This window comes from Aquarana catesbeiana, linkage group LG01 (assembly GCF_042186555.1).
Source record: "Aquarana catesbeiana isolate 2022-GZ linkage group LG01, ASM4218655v1, whole genome shotgun sequence".
Taxonomy (NCBI): Eukaryota; Metazoa; Chordata; class Amphibia; order Anura; family Ranidae; genus Aquarana; species Aquarana catesbeiana.
The window spans coordinates 790,605,028-790,628,141 of NC_133324.1; the positions used below are offsets into that span (position 1 = coordinate 790,605,028).

Sequence of the window (23,114 nt, forward strand, 5' to 3'; positions counted from 1 at the left end):
AAATAAGATAATTTTAAAATTGATGGCAGCAACACATCCCAAAAAGTTGGGACAGGGCAACAAAAAGCTGGCAAAGGGAGTGGTACTAACAGGAAGGATCTGGAAGAACATTTTGCAACTAATTAGGTTAATTGGCAACAGGTCAGTAATGTGATTGGGTATAAAAAGAGCATCTTAGAGTCTGGGACAGGGTCATGTTTACCACGGTGTAGCATCCCCTCTTCTTTTAACAACATTCTGTAAATGCTGGGGAACTGAATAGATCACTTGCTGGAATTTTGGCAGAGGAATGTTGTCCCATTCTTGTCTGATATAGGATTTTAACTGTGCAACAATCCTGGGTCTTCTTTGTCATATTTTTCTTTTCAAGAAGCGCCAAATATTTTCAATTGGTAAAAGGTCTGGACTGCAGGCAGGTCACTTAAGCACCCAGACTCTTCTCCTACAAAGTCATTCTGCTGTCATAGATGCGGTTTAGCATGGTCCTGCTGAAATATGCAAGGCCTTCCCTAAAAAAGGTGTCGTCTGGATGGGAGCACAAGCTGCTCTAAAACCTGGATATACCTTTAAGCATTAATGGTGCCTTTTCAAATGTGCAAGCTGCCCATTCCATTCACATAACTGCACCCCCATACCATCAGAGATGCAGGCTTTCATGGTTGCCAAGAAGAATGTCAAATTTCGATTTGTCTGACCACACAACAGTTTTCCACTTTGCAACACACAATTTTAAATGCGCTTTGGCCCAGAGAATATGGCAGCATTTCTGGTAATGTTTGGCTATGGCTTCTGCTTTGTACAATAGATCTTAACTTGCATTTTTTTGATGGCATGGAGAACAGAAAGTGATTTTTGGAAGTATTCCTGAGCCCATGCAGTGATGTCCATCACAGAATCATGCTTGTTTTTTATGCAGTGCCGTCAGAGGGCCAGAAGATCACGGCATCCAGTATTGTGTTTCAACCTTGTCTCTTGTGCACATCTGTAGATTCTCAGAATCTTTTGCTGATATTAAAGATTGTAGATGACGGTATATTTAACATTTTTGTAATTTTACATTGAGGAACATTATTCTGAAATTGTTCAACAATTTTTAGACGGAGCTTTTCACAGAATGTTCGTCCTCTGCCCATCTTTACTTCTGAGACACTTTGACTCTAAGATGCTCTTTTTATACCCAATCATGTTACTGACCTGTTGTCAATTAACCTAATTAGTTGCAAAATGTTCTTTCAGATCTGTCTTGTTAGTACCACTTACTTTGCCAATTTTGTATTGTCCTGTCCTAACTTTTTGAGACATGTTACTGCCATCAATTTCAAAATACCTTATTTTTTTTTATTAAAATAGTACATTTTCTCAGTGTAAACATTTGATATGTTTTCTATTTTCTATTGTGAATAAAATATGGGTTTATGAGACTTGCAAATCATTGAATTCTGTTTTTTTGTAGATTTTACACAGCATACCACCTTTTTCAGAATTGGGGTTATACGTTCCATATGTTCTGCAGCAACCAATCAGAAATAGACTTTTACAGGATTTTACTGCTGACTGCGGGCACAACATATCTGTAGCATCACCTTCAAGCCCCATTAACAGTACACTGATGTCCTTAAATGGAACCTAAGATAAACATGAAGAGGTCTTCATCTGAAAGTGTTAGTTGTCATGCTGGGTGTCTTGCTTTAACATATTGTAGCACAGACTTAGGACAAGTATACAGAAGTGCTCTAGATACTTTTCTGACTTTCCTAGTCTGTATACTTTCTCTGGGTCTTTAATTTAGCAAGATTTAAAGGCAGCTAGCTTTAAATTATACATTGGGGCTTGTGTCAATGGGCTTTTGTTCAGATCAGGGGTGTTTAGAATTCCTATACAAGTCTATGGAAATGCAAAACCCAATTGAAGCAGGTAAGAAGGAGGTCAATTGCTGGTTACATGCACCTGTGAATGATTTCTGAATGAGGAGTCTTAAACTGACGGCGGTAACACAAGCCATCATTGTGTTACTGTACGATTGACATTGCATGCACTTGCATGGTGTAGTATGGCAAGCGAATAATATTTTATGAGAGGATCAAGAACGTGAAAAGTTTGTACCTAAAGAAAGCATTTATGATATCTATAAGTCACAGTCTAAACCAGTACCATTTCAGCTATCTGTGGATAAAAGTATCCCCTGTTTAAAATTTAAGCTTTTACCCCTACAATTCGAAAAAGGAACTTCTTAAAGTATTAAAAATTAATAGGTATAGTAAGCAGCAGATGTACAAATCTAAGTTCATGGGCTCAATTTCACAGGAATATCTTATTGTCCAATTTTAGCCAAAACTTGTATTTTGCGTTTTGAACAATGTTTACGAAGGTTATTTCTTCTGTCAACTTTTTGTGTTTTTTTCCGGTCCTGTTGGTCTGTATCATGGCAGTTGCTGTCTGTAATACTTGTGCAAGTGTATTGCAGTTTTCTGGTTTGTACACTGTGCTCTACAACTATCGGGCTCCATGTTATATGTGAATGAATAGGCTCATTACCTACCTGTTCAATATCAGACATAGCATATGCTTTTACACACTGTTACATGTAAAATCCAATGTTTAAACTGTACATATTTATCTGACCGAGGCCATTCTCAGACAGTAACAAAATAAATCTATTTTTCTTTTGCTTTTAAAGTATCTTGGTAGAAGCGCTGCTTTATAGTCTTCAATCAGATCAGAAATTATCATTTCTACTTTTGTTTTGTTTATCGTGATACTTTTATATGTATTGTCAGCCTTGAAGACTTTTGAAGCATATTTTTTCTAATAACCCAGTCTTTTAAATTATTGTCATTTGTTTCATAAATTTTCCCTTCTTGCTCATAAAAGCAGACAAGATAGGATATAAAGGTAACCCACTGCAAAAGCCTTAGGGAGACTGTCACAAAGAAAACCTCACTTTCTGCTCTATGTCTTGAAGCACGTCACAGCCGTGTTTTTGTATAGTCTTATCAATGTCTCTTCTTGTGGTCCTTATGGTATTTCATTTTGTCCGTCCTGAGTAACCAGAATTGCACAGCTCCTATGTTAAGTTGGAAATCTTGTCAGTCCTGTCCCCTCCGTTTGCAGCCTGATCCCTCCAATGTCTGTTAGATTAGTCGCTAAGCTGCTTCACTTTATTTCTCAGCTTTTGCTTCTTATGTGAAAAAGGAATGTACTCTCAGCATAAAGTACCATCACTGCCACCGGCGGGTACTTTGTGCAACTATGGAAAGCACTGTAAATTCACATGAAGTCTTCGACCTCCTGGGACCAGATAATATGGCTTTTTAGAAATAATCAATAAAAAAACATAATCTGCTTATTGTGTATCTCAATAGTGCTTACTGGCTGCATTTTTACATCGCTGGTACTTATTTATTCAAATATCTGAAGGTAAAACTGTTCATGTTTATGGGGACCAGTCAGAGTCTTCATTGAATTCTCCCAGTGCAGTATGGGATAAGTCAATGAAGGACACGATTGAGTGCTATGGGAAATAAGAATTGTTCTTCTTTTAAGCAAATGTAATAAATAATGCCAAGTGTGTGTAATGACTGCAACCTGTCCTGCCATCTAATGGTGGGGTATCTGTACATCATACAGACTAACAATCATAGATCAGCCAGTCTTGTTTTTTTTTTTTTTCCAAAAACAACCCTTCGTTTTACCAGATTTCAAATTATTTTTATATTGAAATAAAAGGAAAATCAAAAATTAGCTGTCCTATCTGGTCATCAGGATGCTGGTGTCCACAGGTCTCCAGTGCCGGTGGTGGAACCTCAAATTACCAAAGCTTCTTAGGAGTTTATGATCTGTGCAGTATAACTCTGTCACTTTATGTGTTGTTACAGTGTTTATGCTTTTTATGAAGGCCTGTAAGTGTCCTATGTTTTGTTCAATAAAATTGGAGTTTAGTGGAATCCCCAAATCATGTCATGACTTTCCTTATGTCTGTGTCTTGGCAGAAGGCTGCCCGGGACTCTGTAACAGCAATGGAAGATGCGCATTGGATCAAAATGGATGGCATTGTGTGTGCCAGCCGGGCTGGAGGGGAGCAGGATGTGATGTTGCCATGGAAACTTTGTGCACTGACAGTAAGGACAATGAAGGAGGTGAGATGAAGTTTCCTTTTTTTTTTTTTTTTTTTTTTTACATCTATTTACTTTTGATGGGGATATGACATTTTGTCAGCACACCTCATTGTTATATGAAATGGATTCTTACCAAACTGAAACTTGCTATTTTTTCAGCTACATTCAAATCTCTCTAGACACTATGATGTGGGCTTCTGATGACCTTTTTTTCAGTTTAAAACTGATGCTTAAAGATACATTTTGAACAAATGCCTCTAAGCTTCAGCTTTTTTTTTTTTTTCAAAGCGGTTTGTTCTTATTTTGATTTCTTTGTACTTGACCTGCTGTATGGGGAATTTGAGGATGATAATGAGTTGTACTGAAGCTGTGTTGATGTCTAAGCTTTTTGGACTTTATTATTATTCAAAATGCCAACAGGTCCGAAATAGCACGATCTGTTGTATTTAGAAGGATGTTTATATTTTAAAGCAAATGCATGCTACTGAAGGGTATAAGGAAACGGTGACAAGTTATATGACGCTGAATTTATCCTGAGCTGAAAAGGAAAGTGTGTACTATAACTGTTCATTTTCCTTGGAGTGTGCCCTGGTGGGTGGATGCGAAACTTCAAAAGTTGCTTGGCAACCGTATATTTCACAAAAGGGCTGTTGCTTCTTCTAATATGTATGAATCATCACTTATAAAATTATAGTAAAAGTCTTAAAGTAGAACTGTCTGTTATGTATATAAATCATATATACTGTCACACAGAACCCCTTGATAGATATGGTAATTGTAAAGCAGTTAAAAAATAATAATAGTATATAATTTAAACAAATCAGTTTTTCACTTTGAATATCTAGCCCAAATTATGTCTGTTAACTTGACACAGATTGTTTGATTTATATTATTTAATGTCCACAACAAATATTTTTACATAATGGAGGCATTTAAAACGTAACTGCACTTTCTCTTAAATTATGCATTTGTATATTTGTCCTTATAGTCCCTCTCCAATATTACATTTTACACAGATTAGTCCTGCCTGCAGAATTCTGTATATTATTGCACTCTGAAAACCCCAGCTCCCGTTGCCTGTTCAGCTCAGTGCAAGTCTTCTGTCTCCAAACTGCTCCCTCTAGTGTTGTCTATAAGTATCACACTTGCTGCCTTAAATACCCGTTCAATTTCTCGGATAATTTTCCCAACCAGTCAGAAGAGGTGATGTCTGATGTATGAATGCAAATCCATGAACACATGCTGTTAGTGCTACTTAGAGCCACCATGTGTCACAGTGTTTCTCGCACATTGAAAGCTGCTTGCTGTTCCCCATCTTCAGATACATGAAAGTGTGGCAGCTGTCACTAACATTTGTCATGTTTCACTGAGTGCTACACAGTGACACAATGCACTTGCTTACTTCTCAAACACTCAAAGGAGATGACATGACCATTGTCACACATGGTCAAGAATCTTTATAGAGATAGGGATTTTCAATTGTTTTACATGCTACTATTTCATGTTTTTTTTTGACCCAAAAATGCAGTAGAAAAGTAAAGTCTATTCCACACGTATATTTCAGACCACAGTGAAAAAGTATTTTTTTCGTAGTGTTGGTCATTCAAAATACTTCACAGTCTCAGCAAATCAGACAGTTACCCACTGCTTTTGTAATGCTGAACAAAAAGCTTGATTTATTGTCATAATTATTTTATACACAAGTCACAGTTTATAGCAAGGATGTCTCTCATGTTTGCTTTGCTTTCTATGCTGGGTTGTTGATGTTTCTGACCAGGTAGAAGTACTGGCTTCTGCATCTCCTTTTGAGAATGTTACCACTTACAACATTCTGTGAAGTAGTCACAATATGGAAAGATGCCTAATAGAACCAATAGAAGTAAAAATTGGTTCTGAAGGGTCTACCTCAAATTGATCCTTCCTTAAGGTGGTTGAAAACCTCAGCCATGAAATATGAACAAAGAATACCTCTTTATAGCGGGGGGTCAGCAACCTGTTGATTGTAATCTACCAGTAGATCGCGGACAGGTGACTGGTAGAACACAGTCTGGGCTTGCTGACCCACCATTACAGAGCATCAAAGGGCAATGCAGAAGGACTACTACTACTTGTAAAGTTGGAACTGTAGTAGGGAGCAAGAGCCGCGTAAGCCGATATTTCATCCGTAGTGCTGGCGCCTGTCCCATGCGGAGTGATACCAACTGCACCCCACCTCTTATCCAGCTAGGTGTCTCCAGAGTGGTGCCAGCAGCAAAGAAAGAAGAGATCTTCAAGTCAGTGTGAAGCAATACACTGGGCATAATAGTATAGGGCTGCTTTCACACTAATGTGCTGCGGGTGCAGTGCAACTGCAGATTTCCTGCGGGCTTGCAGCCTTTAGCCATAGACTTCTATTATATTCTGCAGGTTTGGGGGACTTTCTGTGGGGGACTTTCTGAATGCAGGAGTTTTAACGCCCCCCCCCCCCCCATGTACATGTGAACGAGCCCAAAGAGGGCTTTCACACCGAGCCACGGGGGGCGTCGGCGGTAAAGCAGCGCTATTTTTAGTGGCGCTTACCATCGTTTTAGCAGTGCTATTCGGCTGCTAGCGGGTGGTTTTAACCCCCCGCTAGCAGCCGAAAAGGGGTTAAATTCACCCGCAAAATTCTGCGTTTTGTGGAGCAGCGCTTTGCCGGTTGTATCGCAGAGCTGCCCCATTGATTTCAATGGGGAGCTCTGCGGTGGAGGAGCGGTAAACACGCTGCTCCTTCAGCGCTCCAAAGAAGCTGCTGGCAGGACTTTTCCTGAAGTCCTGCAAGCGCACTGCTCCGGTGTGAAAGCCCTCGGGCTTTCACACTGGAGACAATGAAGCAGCTGTTTGAGGGCGGATTGCAGGCGCTATTTTTAATGCTAAAGCACCTGCAAAACACCCTCGGTGTGAAAGGGGTCTAAGGGTTCTGCTGCCGAATGCAACAAAGAGCTCATTCACAAGTGCAGCAGACACTGCTGTTCCTCTGAAAATCGATCCCAGTGTGTTTGACAGGTGGTGAGGAGGTGATATGTTGCCTCCTCACCAACTGATTTAAACCCATGATTGCCATGCAATGCACGTGATTACGTTGCAGTAGTACAGCAATTAGAGGTTTAAATCAGGTGTGAGGAGGCGACACTGCCCGGTGATCTTTGACTTCTCCCATGTTGTTCAGGTAGATCGCCACCTTTTTAAGGTTGCCTACCCCTGCTCTATAGTTTGCACTTGTCTCAATCCAGAGCACTAAGAGGTTGGTTTACTAAAACTGGAGTGTGCAAAATGTTCAGCTGTGCATGGTAGCCAATCAGCTTCTAACTTTACCCTTTTCAATTAAGCTTTGACAAACAAAACGGGAAGCTGATTTGTTTCTATGCAGAGCTGCACGAGATTTTGCACCCCTAAGTGTCATTCGGTCTGCTGCCTCATTACTCTGCTATCTGCATGAGTCACTTCTGACAGGTTTTCCTGACACAAAGAGAAAAAAGGTGACAGGGGAGGGACCTCCAGCACATAGCCTGTGATTGACAGCCACAGCTCTGTTCCTGTGCGCTGTAAGGAGAGGGGTGGTCCCTTCCCTCCCCTCCCCTCCAATCAGCTCTCAGAGCTCTTATTACTGAGCTCTTTAGAGTGAAATGTCAACTCCCTGTCCCCTATTGTCTGCCCTTGAATAAACAGGCACAACTTATGTAGGAGGATTTGATTAATCTCTGCGTACCACCTAATCACTTCACTGGGCAGATGTAAAGATTTACAGCCACTTTAAGTAAAGCAAATCCTTGATTGAAGTCTAGTGTAGGTGGACCCCGTTCTGGTCCTTGTGCTCCTTGGCTGCAGCGCTCACCAGAGTGTAGATTCTTGAATGTGTATGGAGGAGCATTTGGTATAAAAGTTCACCTCAGTTAAATGTTTTGAAAATGTGCGGTCAGGAGAGGCTAGTCTTCATCAAGCCTTAACACAGGTTCTTTTGTGCATTCTGTTGTCATTTTATTAGCACCAACTGTTCAGGTCTGGAAGAAGGGGAAAGCTTTTTTTCCCTAAAATGCATTGGCTGTATCTGATGCTCTTAACCAATAAATGTTTAAAAAAAGCCTTTAAAGCAGTAGTAGACCACATGTGGTTAAAAAAAAAATTCCCTGCAAGGCAATGTCATAATGTGCTAGAATTCATTGCATTCTAGCACATTATGAGAAACTCACCTTAGAACAAAGCCCTCCAGTGCCGCGATGTCACCGATAAGAGGGCTGACATCTTTCTCCGTTCTTCCTTCTGGGTTTGCGGCCTCTGGCTACATGAGTGGCCAGTGGTGCAATGACGTCAATCCCACGCATGCATGTGGGAGCCGCCATTCACGGGCACGGGCTCTGAAGGTCCAGCGCTGTAAGCCAGACCTTCGGAGCACATGCGCTGGTGATGTCATTGGCTGCATGCACTCTGAATATCTCCTAAATTGTGGGAGTTATTCACAGCACCTACAGGTAAGCCTTATTATAGGCTTACCTGTAGATACAAGTAGTATAACTACCACTTAAGTGAGATGAATTTTTGTACCATGCGCTCCTCCATATGCACTCAACAATATGAAAAGAAGTGACTGGGTTTATGTGGGGGACAGCATTTTATTAAAGGTGAGTATTGCAGCAACATCTGTTTTTTTTTGTTTTTTTGTTTTTTTGTTTTTTTTTAAATCTTGAGTTTTGCTGTAGGTCTTGACAATGGGGCTTTTAAACCAAAAAGACAATAGACATGTTGCCTATAGAGTAACTCCACTTTTGTTGAGAAAGAAAAGCATTCTCCCCCAGGTGATCTATGTAAATTGCAAGGATTTTAACAAACTTTGTTGCAGATTCCTACCTTTTGTTATTCTGAAGAAAAAGCTGGTTGTTTGCCTGTGTGTATGTGCAAAATTAATGTGACTGAGAGTGTTTTATTATTATAATTATCATTTAGCTGCTGCAATTGCAGGGTTCTAATGAGGAAAGTGGCTGGGTCTGCAGCATTCTAGACATTATTTCCCTTTGGGCGTATCTCACCAAAAAAACGACATTTTGTTGCAGAGGATGCCCAAAATCTGATTTGTATCTTAGTGCAGACTTCTGGAAAAATCAGCGAGCCAATCACACAAGCAGGAAATGGCATTTCTGGGGGGCGTTCTGTGCACCATCTGTATATAGAATATATAGAATGCCTCCAGGTGGCCACAGTGTATTGCATTTTACAGAAAATTTACAGTGATGCAGATTGAGAAGGAAAGGTAACATAACAATTCAATTACAATGTGACTTGTGTTGCAATTGTATCTGATATATATATATATATTTTTTTTTATTTTTTATTTTTTTTCCAATGAAAGTGGAGTTACCCTTTAAAGGAAACCACAACAAGAGAAACATAGAGGCTGCCATTGCTGACCACTTATTTTAAAAATACTAATTGTCTGACTGTCAATTTAGTTTGAATTCCATATGAGTCACGTACCAGGAATAAGTACGAAAATAAGAATTTGACTTTCCCGATCTGTCTATTTGTTCCAGGTCTGTGATTCATAACGATATGAAGATATTGCTTCTGTCTAACATCTTCAGACAAGGAGCAGCAATGGCAGCCCTCATATTTCTCATTTTACAGGTTTACTTTAATTTGCATATTTGCCCGAGTATTTAATAGCTGCGGTATATAGAATTTCCTGATTATATCCTCAATAAAAATAGTGTGATAAATGTGAGGGACCTGCTGTGGATTTCTCTGATAATCTTTCTCTAAACATACTCTGTAAACAGCAAAGCAGTTTCATTATAACCATCCCAAAAGCATTAAAATATTTTCCGCATTCACCGGCCGCATTTGTACCTTTATAATGTAGACTTAGGCATTTATGCCACTCAAAGGCATTCCAAACAGGAATATTGCATCTTATTTAAGTAGCCCTGGAGTGCTGTTAGTGATTACAGCTCTGGCCATTTCAGGCTGCAGCTGATTGGATTGTGTGCAGCACATAAGCATTTCTTTGTAAGACGGGATTTATTTATTTCAATTCCAATCTCCTAAGCACAGTTTGCTTCTGAAAAGAATTTCCATGATACGTATTGCAGCCATTGCCAAAACTCCAGGGGGCAGCAAAACTTCTAGGAGACTCACCCAATGACCTGCTATAAGTCTGCAGCCGAGTCTCTCCACAATTACTTAAACAAGCAGCTTGTGCTACCGGCACACTTTAAGCACCACTCAGCAATCATCAGGGCAAATCTGCTGAGACAGTCAAGTGAGAATTGTGCCTTGCAAATACATCTGTGTATGTATGTGTTTTTTCTTTTCATACTGTTCCTGTTTTATGCTTTTATATGAAGGCTAGTGTGTAGGATAGAAGGCCCTGTACATTCCTGATCACATTTCTGGCTGGGCCTTCCTCGGAGAATTGTACATGCTATTAAAACAATCATTTAACAAAATGACAGGGCATTGTCAAAAATCAGTCAATCTTTAAGGCGTATATTTATTAGGCAAAAACTAAAAAATTACATTCTATGTATGAGGTCAAAGAGCTGCTCTGAGTTTTAAACTCTGTATGTGAAAGTGTCCATCTGCACATACTTAGAGAAAATCTAAAGCCAAAAGATTTTCTGTGAGGCAGTCTTTTCCGATCAGAATAATCAATCTATATTCAAAAACCCATTCAACCAATATGGAACACACATGAATTGGATTTATACCGATAGTTAAAAGAGAAGTATGGGATTTGTTTTTGTTTTTTTGTTTTTTTTAAATCATACTTACCCAGGTGGATGCAGCATTGGTCCAATGTTGCATCTGTCCCCCGCTAGCTCTAGCACTGAGAACCGAGTGATCAAACACTGCCAATCGCTCGATTCTCACTGCTCCATTAGCATAGAGCTGGCTAGTCACCTGCCCTCTGCTCTGCCCCCCCCAACCGCACGCTCACTGGAGCACTGGGCTGTGGAGGGCGCAGAAGCGGATGGCTCAAGCTCTCAGTCTGAGCCAGGTTCCAGTCCAGGCATGTGGATGGATCTCGACCATATATTCGTGATCTTTCTCGAGCCTAGACCGGCTCTCTGGCGTCACCTGACAGCAGACTTCAGCCCACTGTCTGCTGAAAATGAGTCACAAGAGTGCAGAACGAGCTGCACTCTTGTGATCCAAAGGAGAAGTACAGCCCAACAAGCTTTGGCTGTACTTCTCCTTTAAGATAAAGTCTTAAGTCAGGGGTGCTCAACCTTTTGAGGAGCAAGGGCCACGTAAGTGATTTAGTAATTGGTCGCAGGCCACAATAAAATGAAGCGGTACAAAAATTTTACATTTTTTATTTTCCTCCTGCAGCAGCTGAATACCGATGGGAGGGAGAGGAGGAGAAGCTAGTTTTCAGCAGTTGCAGGAGGAAAATGGAGAGGATCAGTTCCTGTACATGCTGCCCCTCCTGTCCAAGTGTAAAACAGAATGTGACAGGGAAGCTGCACAGGCCCCCTGGAGCATGGGGTGGGGTCGCCATTGTGACCCCCAATGCTACTTCAGTGGTTAGGGGGTGTAGCTCCCCAAAACGGAAATGTAAACAAGCCCTTACTGTCTTGAGCCCCCACTAAGGCTGCATTTTACCCACACTGCGGGTGCAGCACAGTGCACCTGAGGGTTTCTTGCGGGTTAGCTGCTCTTTACCATAGACTTCTATTATATCTTGCAGGTGTGGTGCACTTTCTGAAATTACACCAAAACTACTGCATTCAGTTTGAGGTCGAGGGCCACGTCAGAGGGCCAGTTGTGGCCCAAGGGTTGAGCACCCCTGTTATTATTGGCAGGTATTGATCATATCGACCAAGTAACCTAATAATCTGATTGATCGAAATACGATCATATTTATGAACAAAGTATCTCAGTCCTGCTGTTCAGTGCAAAAAGATTGTGAATTTTGATTGAATCGGAATGTAATTGCGTCTAAAGTGATTGTAAGGAAACTTATGGCTATTCACTTTTTTTGCAGATTTTATCATTTTGATAGAATCACAGAAAGATTTGATATTAAAAAAAATTAAAGCATCCAGTGTCCCCATGGGAAGATTATCCTTTACCTCCTGTTCTGTTCTGACGACAATTTAAAATGTTGAATTTTCTCCCACTAGAGAGCAGAGTAGCCAGGGCAGTGGTTCACAGGATAAACAGAGAAGGCTAGCCTCCTTTCTGGGGACAAAGAGAGTCATAAAAAACCTGACAGAGGTTCCAATCCTACCCACTCTATCCTAAATAAATACAAAAAGTTTTAGCTTTTGATACTCTTTAACCTTGTTCCTCTTTGTCTCCACTGGCACCAGCAGAAAGCACAGCAAAAGCAGCAAAAAATGCAGCAAAATGCCATTGTTGCCAATTATCTGTTAAAAAAAATGTGGGTTTGCGATTTGTGTCCCATAGCCAAAACAGAATAAAAAATGCCAAAAGCACTGAAGTCCAGAAAATCAATGAGGTCAATAAGCTGATATCAAGATGGATATAAAAGCCAAAACAGTTCCACAAGAATCCGTCAATAGAGTATATGTACTCACTCTGTTGGCAACTGCCTTGACCTCATCTTCTCCAACCTTTGCACTCCGCCCAACCTCTCCAATATTCCTTTTCCTCTCTCTGATCACCACATTATTAGTTTCACTCTCTCCTTGTCTGCCGCCTCCTTGCCTTCCAACTACCAAACTTTTACACGTAGAAACTTTCGCCATCTTAACCCTTCTCTTCTTTTTTCTGCTACAGATTGTCTCTATGACAAAATCTCATCTTTGTCCTGCCCTAACTTGGCCACTTCTGTCTACAACAGTTCACTGTCATCCACCCTGGATACCTTTGCTCCCCTCACTACACACAGAATCAGGCCCCGACCACTACAACCCTGACAGACAGACAATACCAGAAGCCTCAAAAAACGTAGCCGCCTTCTTGAGCATCTGTGGCGTAAGACTAAGTCACAGCAAGATTTCAGCCAATATAAATCTGCCCTCCAAAAATACAATCCCTGCCTCCACACTGCCAAACAGACCTACTTTATCACTCTCATTAACACCTTTTCATGCAGTCCCTGTCAACTCTTTTCTACCTTTACCACTCTACTTCATCCACCATTACCTCCACGCACTAACTTACTCACTGCCCAGGAGGTTGCTAATCACTTCAAAAATAAGATTCAATTTGTCTCAAGATCTCCGCTCCACAGATATCTCTTTCACTTTACACTCCTTGTCCTCTTGCACAATCAGTACTTCCCTCTTTTAACCCAGATACTATAGAGAAAGTCACTAAACTTTTTTCTAACGCCCACCTAACCTCCTGCCCCCTGGACCCTGTTCCTTCTCAAATACTACGGTCACCATCTCACTCTATCTTACACTCTTTAACGCATATCTTCAACCTCTCACTCTCTACTGGCATCTTCCCCAACCCTCTAAAACATGCGCTAGTCACTCCCATACCAAAAAAAGCCTCACTAGACCCCACCAATCTTGACAACCTAAGACTTATCTCTTTACTCCCTTTTGCCTCCAAACTCCTTGAACGTTTAGTCTACAACCGACTGAGCGACCACCTCATTGAGAATAACCTTCTTGATCCCCTTTAGTCTGGATTTCACCCACAGCACTCCACAGAAACTGCCCTTCTAAAACTCACAAACGACTTACTATAAGCCAAAACCAACGGTCATTATTCCGTACTCTTACTCTTGGACCTTTCCGCTGCCTTTGATACAGTTGACCACCCCCTCTTCCTCAAAAAACTAAATTTGCTTGGTTTCCATGGCTGCACTCTCCGTTGGTTTGAATCTTACCTATCTCATTGCACCTTCAGTGTCACTTACAACTCCATTTCCTCCTCTCCAACTCCTCTTACTATTGGGGTCCCCCAAGGTTCTGTCCTTGGGCCGCTACTATTCTCGATCTACATGTCCTCCCTGGGTCAGCTGATAGCCTCCCATGGCTTCCACTACCATGTATATGCTGATGACACCCAAATCTATCTCTCCGCCCCTTAGCTTACCCCTTCAATCTCCGCACGCATCACTGATTTACTAACAGACTTATTAACCTGGATGTCAAACCACTTCCTTAAATTGAATCTATCTAAAACTGAGCTCTTAATATTTCCTCCCCCACGTGCCCCTTCCCCTGACTTCTCTGTCAAGATCAATGGCATATCTATCAGTCCGTCCCCACATGCCAGGGTGCTAGGGGTAACCTTAGACTCTGAACTGTCCTTTCAGGCCCACATACAATCCCTGCCCAAATCATGCCGCTTTAGCCTCCGCAACATTTCCAGAATATGCCCCTTTTTAAATAATGACAGCACCAAGCTTCTAATTCACTCCCTGGTTATCTCTCGCCTCGACTACTGCAAGTCCCTCCTCATTGGATTACCTTTACATAGACTATCCCCCCTTTAGTGCATAATGAATGCTGCTTCAAGACTCATCCACCTTACCAACCATTCAGTGTCCTCTGCTCCTCTCTGCCAATCCCTCCACTGGCTTTCATTCACCTAAAGAAAAAAATTCAAAGTACTAACAATAATTTACAAAGCCATCCACAACTCTGCCCCCAGCTACATCACTAACCTAGTGCCAAAATACCAGCCAAGTCCTCCAAAGACCTCTTGCTCTCTAGCTCCCTTGTCACCTTCTCCCATGCTTGCCTCCAGGATTTCTTCAGAGCTTCTCTCATCCTTTGGAACTCCCTACCCCAATCTGTCAGACTGTCCCCTAATCTATCCATCTTTAGACGATCCCTGAAAACCCTTCTCTTTAAAGAAGCCTATCCTGCTTCTAACTAACTCTGTTTTACTTCCTCCATCAGCTCATCCCCCACAGCTATTACCTTTTGTATCAATTGACCCATCCTTTTTAGACTGTAAGCTCTAATGATCAGGGCCCTCTGATTCCTTTTGTACCAAATTATAATGTAACTGTAATGTCTGCCTTTATTTTGTTAAGCGATTTGCAAACTTGGCGCTAGATAAAACCTGTATAATAATAATGTATGGAAACAAACCGTTGAGATCCTAATAGTAGGGGTTAAATCAGTAGGGTGTAACATAGGTTTAGCTGTGCTGCTCCATCAACCAGCAGGAATACTGTCAGCTGAAAAGACGAGTAAAAGAGAGAGCGCACCGGCCCTAGTGTGACACCGTTTATTAAAAAAGATATAGACAAATGAATGTAGTACATTCACATTGTGTTGATAAAAACAAGCACATCCATAGAGGCTGTGGTTGCTCTCCTGAGTCCAGAATCCAAGCTGGATGTGAAGCGAACTGACAGGCTCTGTCACAAACTGCACGAGAGCCGCCCACTCTCAGCGAGGATCCTGGTAAGCAGAGAGACTCCACACAAGGACATGTGCACGTGATCCTCAGAAGCCAGCTGATAAATGACACTTGATGGTTGCTATGACTACGTATTTCGGAGGGCGTGGCCTCCTTCTTCAGGTCTAGCATGTTTTTATCAACACAATGTGAGTGTACTACATACATACTACCTAAGTTGCCAAAATAAAAATATAAATAGGTTTACTTGTACAACATTTGCTTCATGCTAGAGATACCCAGAGTCACCTGACTACTATCACCCTTTTGGGCTGTGTTTTCAAGCAGAGGTGCTGATCAGCTGGCTCATAAAAATCAGCCTGAGGCTAGACCAATCCTGGAACAGGCATTGTCTGGGCAGACGTATTTGCTAGGTGTTAGGGCAATGGGGATTGTAATAGAATTTGACTTTAGCTTTAAAAACACTTGACCCATTTGTGAAGCAAACAGTAAATTACACATCTGTGGTTTTTTTTTTTTTTTTTTAATTATTATTTTAATGTGCTGAAAATGAAACACCTGCCAAGCAGTGGGTAACTATCTCAGTAGCTAGAGAATACAATTACCCATGTAGAGCTAAGTTTTCAGCTAGCACGACAACCACATGCTTGCAGGAAAACGGCACTAAAAGAAATAAGAGAGCTGCCATTTCTGGAGTCTTTTTGAAAATGCTAGTTGTCTGGCTGCCTCTGAGTTAAAGTATAACTAAAGGCAAAAGTTTTTTTTTTTTTGGGGGGGGGGGGGGTTGGATAAAGGGGAAAGGGATTAGAACACCTTAAAAATGGGAATGTACCCCCAAAGGTGACGGGGCTTTCAAAGCAGCGAACAACAATGCAGATGTTGTAAGGTTTAAAGGGTAGCTTTATTAAACGTAGGACATAAGAGTAAAAGCATGAACTGTAAAAAACACAGGAGCATATACAAAGCTATACATAAATCATGTGCTACAGAAGCGCTTGGGTAGTTCTGATGCGTTTCGACCCCATCAGGTCTTATTCAGAGGAAATGCATGCGCTGTAGGAGAATTTTATGTACATGAAGAAATAATACCAATATGATTGTATAAAAATCTGTCTACTGAACACAATTTATGATAGAAGATTTTTGAGCATAATTACCGAAAGGTATACGTATAGCTGAGTCTCCTATGTTTTTGATTTTCAAAGCAGCCTCCACTGTACGGTCCCAACACTAAGGCCCACCGGTCAGCCACCACCCCCAGAGGGGAAGCCTGAGTGACAACTGTGCGACTTACGATGATTCACCTCTAGGAAAGGCCCCTGCCCGTGGCAGGGGGTGTGTGGATCAGCAGCACCTGCGATCTGAGCATCAAACAGCAACATCAGTGGAGGCATATAGAGGAAATAGTCTCGTCAATTTCTATAAAGTTTTATAAGTCAAATAGTGATATTAATAATGTTTACAGAATTTATCTACAGGCTGTTGGGTCTGAGTTCTGCCAAAATTAATTATATTAATAAATTAGGTCGAGATTATTGGCACAAATACAGGTATATGAGCACTGTGAACTAAAAGAAAAAAAGAGAAAAAAAGGAAGAAAGAGACCAATAGGAAGGAAAAAAGGACTCAGAAACAGAGAAGAGAGAAAAGAAAAAAAGAAAGAAGAAATGGAGGGAGGGGAAAGAAGGCAGGGAGGAGGAGGTGAGGGGGGGGGGAGGGGGGAGAGGGGAAGGAACAAGGGGAAGAGGGGGAAGGGAGGAAGGGGAGGGGGGGAAGGGGGGGGAGACGAGGTATGGGGAGGGGGGAAAAAGAGAAAAAGAAGGGGAAAAAAGAGGGAAAGGAGGAGAAATGGAAGGGGAAAGAAAGAAAGAAATGGGGAAAAAACAAAACGAAGAAAGGGGGAAGGGGAGGGTTCTACCTAGGCCTAGGTGATAATGGAAGGACAACAGGGGGGAAGGGAATAGAGGGAAAAGGAAGATGAAAGACTTGGTCAGCAAGAAGGTGCATGAGTGTGGGAATCAGGCTAAAAGGAAAAAGACATTTAGTGCATACAAAGACCAAAAGGAGTGAGAACAAGTGAAAAAGAAAAGGGAGAGAATATTGTGCAGATTGTTAAGGGTAGTGTGAGAATAGGAACGTAGTGAACAGTGGAAGAGAGTGTAACAATAGTGAGTAATAGATCGTGAGGTGCCAAAATTATGAATTTGTAAATTTACCTGGAGGTGCCGAACATATCGTAACACCCAGTGTGCAGAAGGCAGTCTAAGAAAGATTGCACCAAATGGCATATAATAGCTGTGTGTGAGATTGTAAAACATGTTACAATCAAATTACCAATCCAGAAATCAGTTAAATGTGAAGATTCAAAAGTACCTGGATTTCAGGAGCCTCTAAGAAAAAGATGTTTCCTGCTGGGACTCTGGATGGCCAATGCGGATCCCAATATGGGACCCGCACTCTTTAAAAGTAGCGGCCTCTAACGCTGATTGGTTGCTGATGATGAATCACAGGTGTATGCCATTCACCCCCACCCCACTCACCTGTGCGAGGGCAGTGCTGACTGTCAGCACTCCATGTGTGAGTCACCCGGCGTTCCGAAGGACAGTGTCCCGCCATCCCTGCCGACGTAATGACGTGGCGCCGTGACGTCACGTGCATGTGCGCGCACCTTTATGCGCGCGCAGGCACAGGAGCAGCACCCGGAAGGGTTCGGAATGACATTGGCAGGGGAAGTTCACGTCCCAGAGGGTCCAGTCCTCTAGCGGTCGTGTCTGTAAGCGCAGGTACCTTACGCTTGTCTCCCCCTGCCAGGAAGTCCATCCTATCTCCCGGCATTAAGACCCAGTTAAAGGGTCACCTGGAGGAGTGCAACAGGTTAAGTAAAAAATTAGGAGCTGTCCAGAATCTGAAAAATAAATAATTTTAAAGAGTGTATTGTTCACATAGAGCATACCACTAAACAATTATCACCCTGGGATGACATAACATCTCCCTATTCTTGGCTTTCAGTTGTTTGGAGAAATCTTCAATTCACTGATGATCTATAATTGCCTGTAGAATTTGGAAACATTCACTGTTAAGCCTCGTACACATAATCAGATTTTGTGACGGGAATTGTGTGATGACAGGCTGTTGGCGGAAAATCCGACCATTTGTACGCTCCATTAGACAATTGTTGGCCAACTTTCCATGGACAAATGTTGGATGGCAGGTTTATAAATTTCCTGTGGACAACGGTCTGTTGTCGGATTTTCCAAGCGTGTGTACACAAGTCCATCAGACAAAATTCCAAAGTACAAACACGCATGCTTGGAAGCAAGGACGAGCCGGAAGCGGTCAGTCTTGTAAAACTAGCGTTTGTTACTAGCGAGGATTAACATTCGTGATGCGGCAAATTATGAAATGTCTAAATGCAGCGCACATTCTTTTCTTTAATGGGATAATAATGAAGCTGTTTTGCTGGTGATACTGATGGAGTTCTGCCAAACGTATTTAAAAAAGTTTTTTTTTCTAGTGATATCAAGAATAATATTATTATTATTTTTTTTTTTTTGGTCAAGTTACCACAACACCATTATCCCTTAGTTTTTTTATATCAAAGATACGATGTTGGTGTCCCTTGTTAATTTTACATTGTATTTTTTAAAATGTAACTGCCTACTCCTAAACTGTCATTTGAAGTAAAACACATAGCCAAGTATTATTCTCCACAATTTTTTTATTGTGCATTAAAAAGAAAACAAAGAAAATTACACATGCTATCTGCCAATAGAATTTAACCAAAAAGTGAATTCTATGCATCCAAAAATATAGAAAATATACCAAATCAAATCATTATTCAACCAAAAAATAAAATAAAATCCTCATTCATGTGTCCTGCTTCATAATATAGGGGGTCAACAATGCCAAAAGTTGGTAAAAGCAGGGGTCTGAGATAATTCCGAAAATCATCCGGATTATTCTCCTGGAACTCCCACAGCAAAGGCACATGACATAATTGGTCACTATTAATAAAGTAACCAATTTTTGGTCCAAGAAATCCTTCTCCTTCTGTTCCTGGACTGGACTTGGGTCAAAGCAATAACTCCAATGCCAATAATAAATAACACCTTATCTCCTCTGATTCCGCAACATGGCTGGTTGACAAACAGCCGTTCAGAAATGAACTGAAAAGTGCGAAATGAAAAGTACGAATCAACATTCACCAAACTTCTACTAACACGAAATTAGCAGAAGGAGCCCAAAGAGTGGCGCATGACGATTGAACTTCCTCTTTATCGGCTCATAGCACACCATTACTGGTACTGTTTAATTATGTACGCTGAGTTCTACCTTCACTATAACATATGTTGTTTTGAATTGTGTCTGGCTTGCACTTTTGCACTTAGTCCTGTCACACAGGGTCGACCTGTCAGTCTACTTAGCTCGCGCTCTATGCTGTGCAATGGAACTGTTCTAATAGGAGCGACTCAAGTCGCTCTGATTTAGATAAAGGTTCCTGCATTAGGGAATGCTGGCAACTCGTTCCTAAATTAGTAAATTTTACTGTGAAATCTGTCTGCATCTAGGGAATGTCATCTCCTGCTTGGCATATCCTCTCATTCTAAAGCCTCGTACACATGATCGGATTTTCCGCAGGTAAAACCTCAGACTTTTGTCCAAAGGCCGTTAGCCAGGAGCTTGTCTTGCATACAAACGGCAAGGAATTGTCGGCGTTGGCCAACAAACACAAACGTAGTGACGTACTACCTGGTTTTTCAGCTCTTTAGCGCCACCCTTTGGACGCCTTTTGCTAATTTCATGTTAGTAGAAGTTTGGTGAGTGTTGATTCGCGCTTTTCATTTTGTGCTTTTCTGTTCGTTTCTGTACGGCCGTTCATCAACCAGCCATGTTGCAGAATCGGAGGAGATAATGTGTTATTAATTATTGGCCTTGGAGCTATTGCTTTGACCCAAGTCCAGTCCAGAAACAGGAGGAGGAGGATTTCTTGGACCAAAAATTGGTTGCTTTATTAATCGTGACCAATTATGTCACATGCCTTTGCTGCGGGAGCTCCAGGAGAATAGTCCAGATGATTTTTGGAATTATTTCCGGATGACGAACCCCTGCTTTCACCAACTCTTGGCATTGCTGACCCCCTATATTAAGACGCAGGACACATGCATGAGGCTTTTATTTAATTTTTTGGTTGAATAATGATTTGATTTGATATATTTTCTATATTTTTGGATGCATAAAATGCCCTTTTTGGTTAAGTTCTATTGGCAGATAGCATGTCTAATTTTATTTGTTTTCTTTTTTAATGCACAATAAAAAATTGTGGAGAATAATACTTGGCTATGTGTTTTACTTCAAATGACAGTTTGGGAGTAGGCAGTTACATTTTAAAAAATACAATGTAAAATTAACAAGGGACACCAACATAGTTGTATCTTTGATCTTAAAAACTACGGGGTAATAGTGTTGTGGTAACACCAAAAAAAAAAAAAATAACAAGCATAATAATATTATTCTTGATATCACTAGAAAAAAAAGTCTTTGAAAATGAGTTTGCATCGCAATCAGTATCACCAGCAAAACAGCTTCATTATTATCCCATTAAAGAAGAAGAGAATGTGCGCTGCATTTCGAGATTTCATAATTTGCCACGTCACGAATGTTAGTTCTCCATTACGAACGCTATTTTACAAGACCGACTGCTTCTGGCTCGCCCTTGCTTCTGAGCATGCGTATTTGTACTTTGGACTTTTGTCCGACAGACTTGTGTACACACGCTCAGAAAATCTGACAACAGACTGCGTAAAATTTTAAAGCCTGCCATCCAACATTTGTCCGCAGAAAATCTGACAACAATTGTCCAATGGAGCATAGAAATGGTCAGATTTTCCGCCAACAGCCTGTCATCACACATTTCCTGTCAGAAAATCTGATCGTGTGTACGAGGCTTAAGTCACACCCAGCCATACACACACACACACACACACACAAATGCCTCCCCTCTTCCCCAAGCTCATTCCAATATCCAAAAAAAACACCTGGAAATAGTACTCTAAGAAGCTACATCCAAAGAAGGGACCTTTGAGTAAGAGGCCATGGAGGATTCCAACCATGGATTCCAGATTTTCTAAAATTTTTGGGACATGCTCTGCTTTCATATGTTATTTTAGGCAATTCTGCATTTATCATACGAAAGACTTGTTGAATGGTAGGGTAGGTTTCTTCCAGGTGAGAAAAATAGCCTTCCATGCTTGAAAAAATATCAGCCAGTACATGATACGTGCATGGATCATGTGAATGGGCAGGAGCAGCCTGAAAATAGGTGACCATCTACATCTTTCTTACACAGGTTAGTTATCATAGGTAAAAGGGGGGTGAGGGGGAGACATTTTTAAAGCTAGCTAGGTGTAAGCTGGAATTTCACTTTAATGGTCATTGGGAGAAGAACACTGTTACATTGTTGAATCCTTACATACAGCTAAAAATTTAATTGATATAAACAGTAACTGGAAGTTATAAACTCTTTATTGCTCAAGGAACCCCTGGCAACCTCTGGAGGAACCCCAAGGTTCTACGGAGCCCTAGTTGAGAAACCCTGCTCTAAACTGTAAGTGTAAAGAATGTTAAAATGTGCAATTCCAGTAAAAAGGTGGTTAAAAAGAAACCATTGACCACAGCAACCAGAATCCGTTTCTGCCATGTGTTCTCTAACCACTGCATGAAAGGGAAATACTGATTGGTTGCTGAGTGACTTTCACACACTTTTCTACATGATCTCTATTGCAGCGCTTTCCTGCGGATATCTTTGCAGCAGAAGATACTGTGCGTACTTTCCTTTCAAAATATCCCAGTGGTGCAAAATAAATGGAGTATGAACTCACAGTCGGTCAGAGCACTTTCCATGCAGCTCGGCCAGGCCAGAGTGAGCGCGTTCCGTTAGTTATACTAGATAATAGAGGCTACTGACATGCAGAGAAAGGATGAGAAATGTTTTCTCCAGTTATACAGAGCCAGATTCATAACCATCCGTCATTCGCTTGGGCAAGTTGCTGATAAACTCCACACAAAAATAACAAACAGTATGTCCCTGCATCTAGGCTGCTGAAAATGAGATCCTTCCTCTGATTGATGTCAGCAGAGAGGCTTGTAAAAAATGCATTTCCAGCTGATTAGTTCAGAATGTGTCAATCTCATGCAGTTTTTATGACCCGCACACTACATGCCAGATGTACATTTGCTTTTTATAAACTAACAAAGATGAATTACTAAATGCAAGAGTTTTCCCCCCCGGAACTATACCCCATGTTGCCCTGGAGAATAAGTGAACTTTATTTTGTCATAAATCACAAAGTGCTACTTTATATAGAAGCCCAATGGAGAGCACTCATATCACTGCCTATGTTGTGTATGGGTGCCTGTGGATTGGATATATTGTGACATCATGACAGCAGGGTAGGGACACGCAGGTGCCGTTACGCCTGACAGATATTCTGTAGGTACTATTTGATGTCACCCCGAAGACATCTTGTTATATTTCATCTCAGATCCATAGTGTTTTATATTTTTATTATGTTTTTTTTTTTTTTTTTTTTCAAAGTCATAAAATCGTTACATGGAAAACAAGTTTCACATTGTTACATATCAAACAGGGAGTTTTGAAATAAAAGCATTAGTATGTTAAATTAGCAG

General features: G+C 41.1%; 1 protein-coding gene across 12 annotated transcripts in view; it reads left to right on the forward strand.

Annotated features, from left to right (window-relative positions):
- The window catches only part of TENM3 (teneurin transmembrane protein 3), a 1,659,985-nt gene that overhangs the window by 1,472,939 nt on the left and 163,932 nt on the right, over window positions 1–23,114 (forward strand). For 7 of the 12 annotated variants that reach the window (XM_073606803.1, XM_073606789.1, XM_073606818.1 and 4 more), the window contains 2 exons: window positions 2,872–2,892; window positions 3,990–4,136. In XM_073606803.1, coding sequence (XP_073462904.1) covers window positions 2,872–2,892; window positions 3,990–4,136 — 168 coding nt within the window. The remainder of the gene's footprint in view (window positions 1–2,871; window positions 2,893–3,989; window positions 4,137–23,114) is intronic. The other 5 variants (XM_073606809.1, XM_073606827.1, XM_073606835.1 and 2 more) reach the window with 2 other exon arrangements.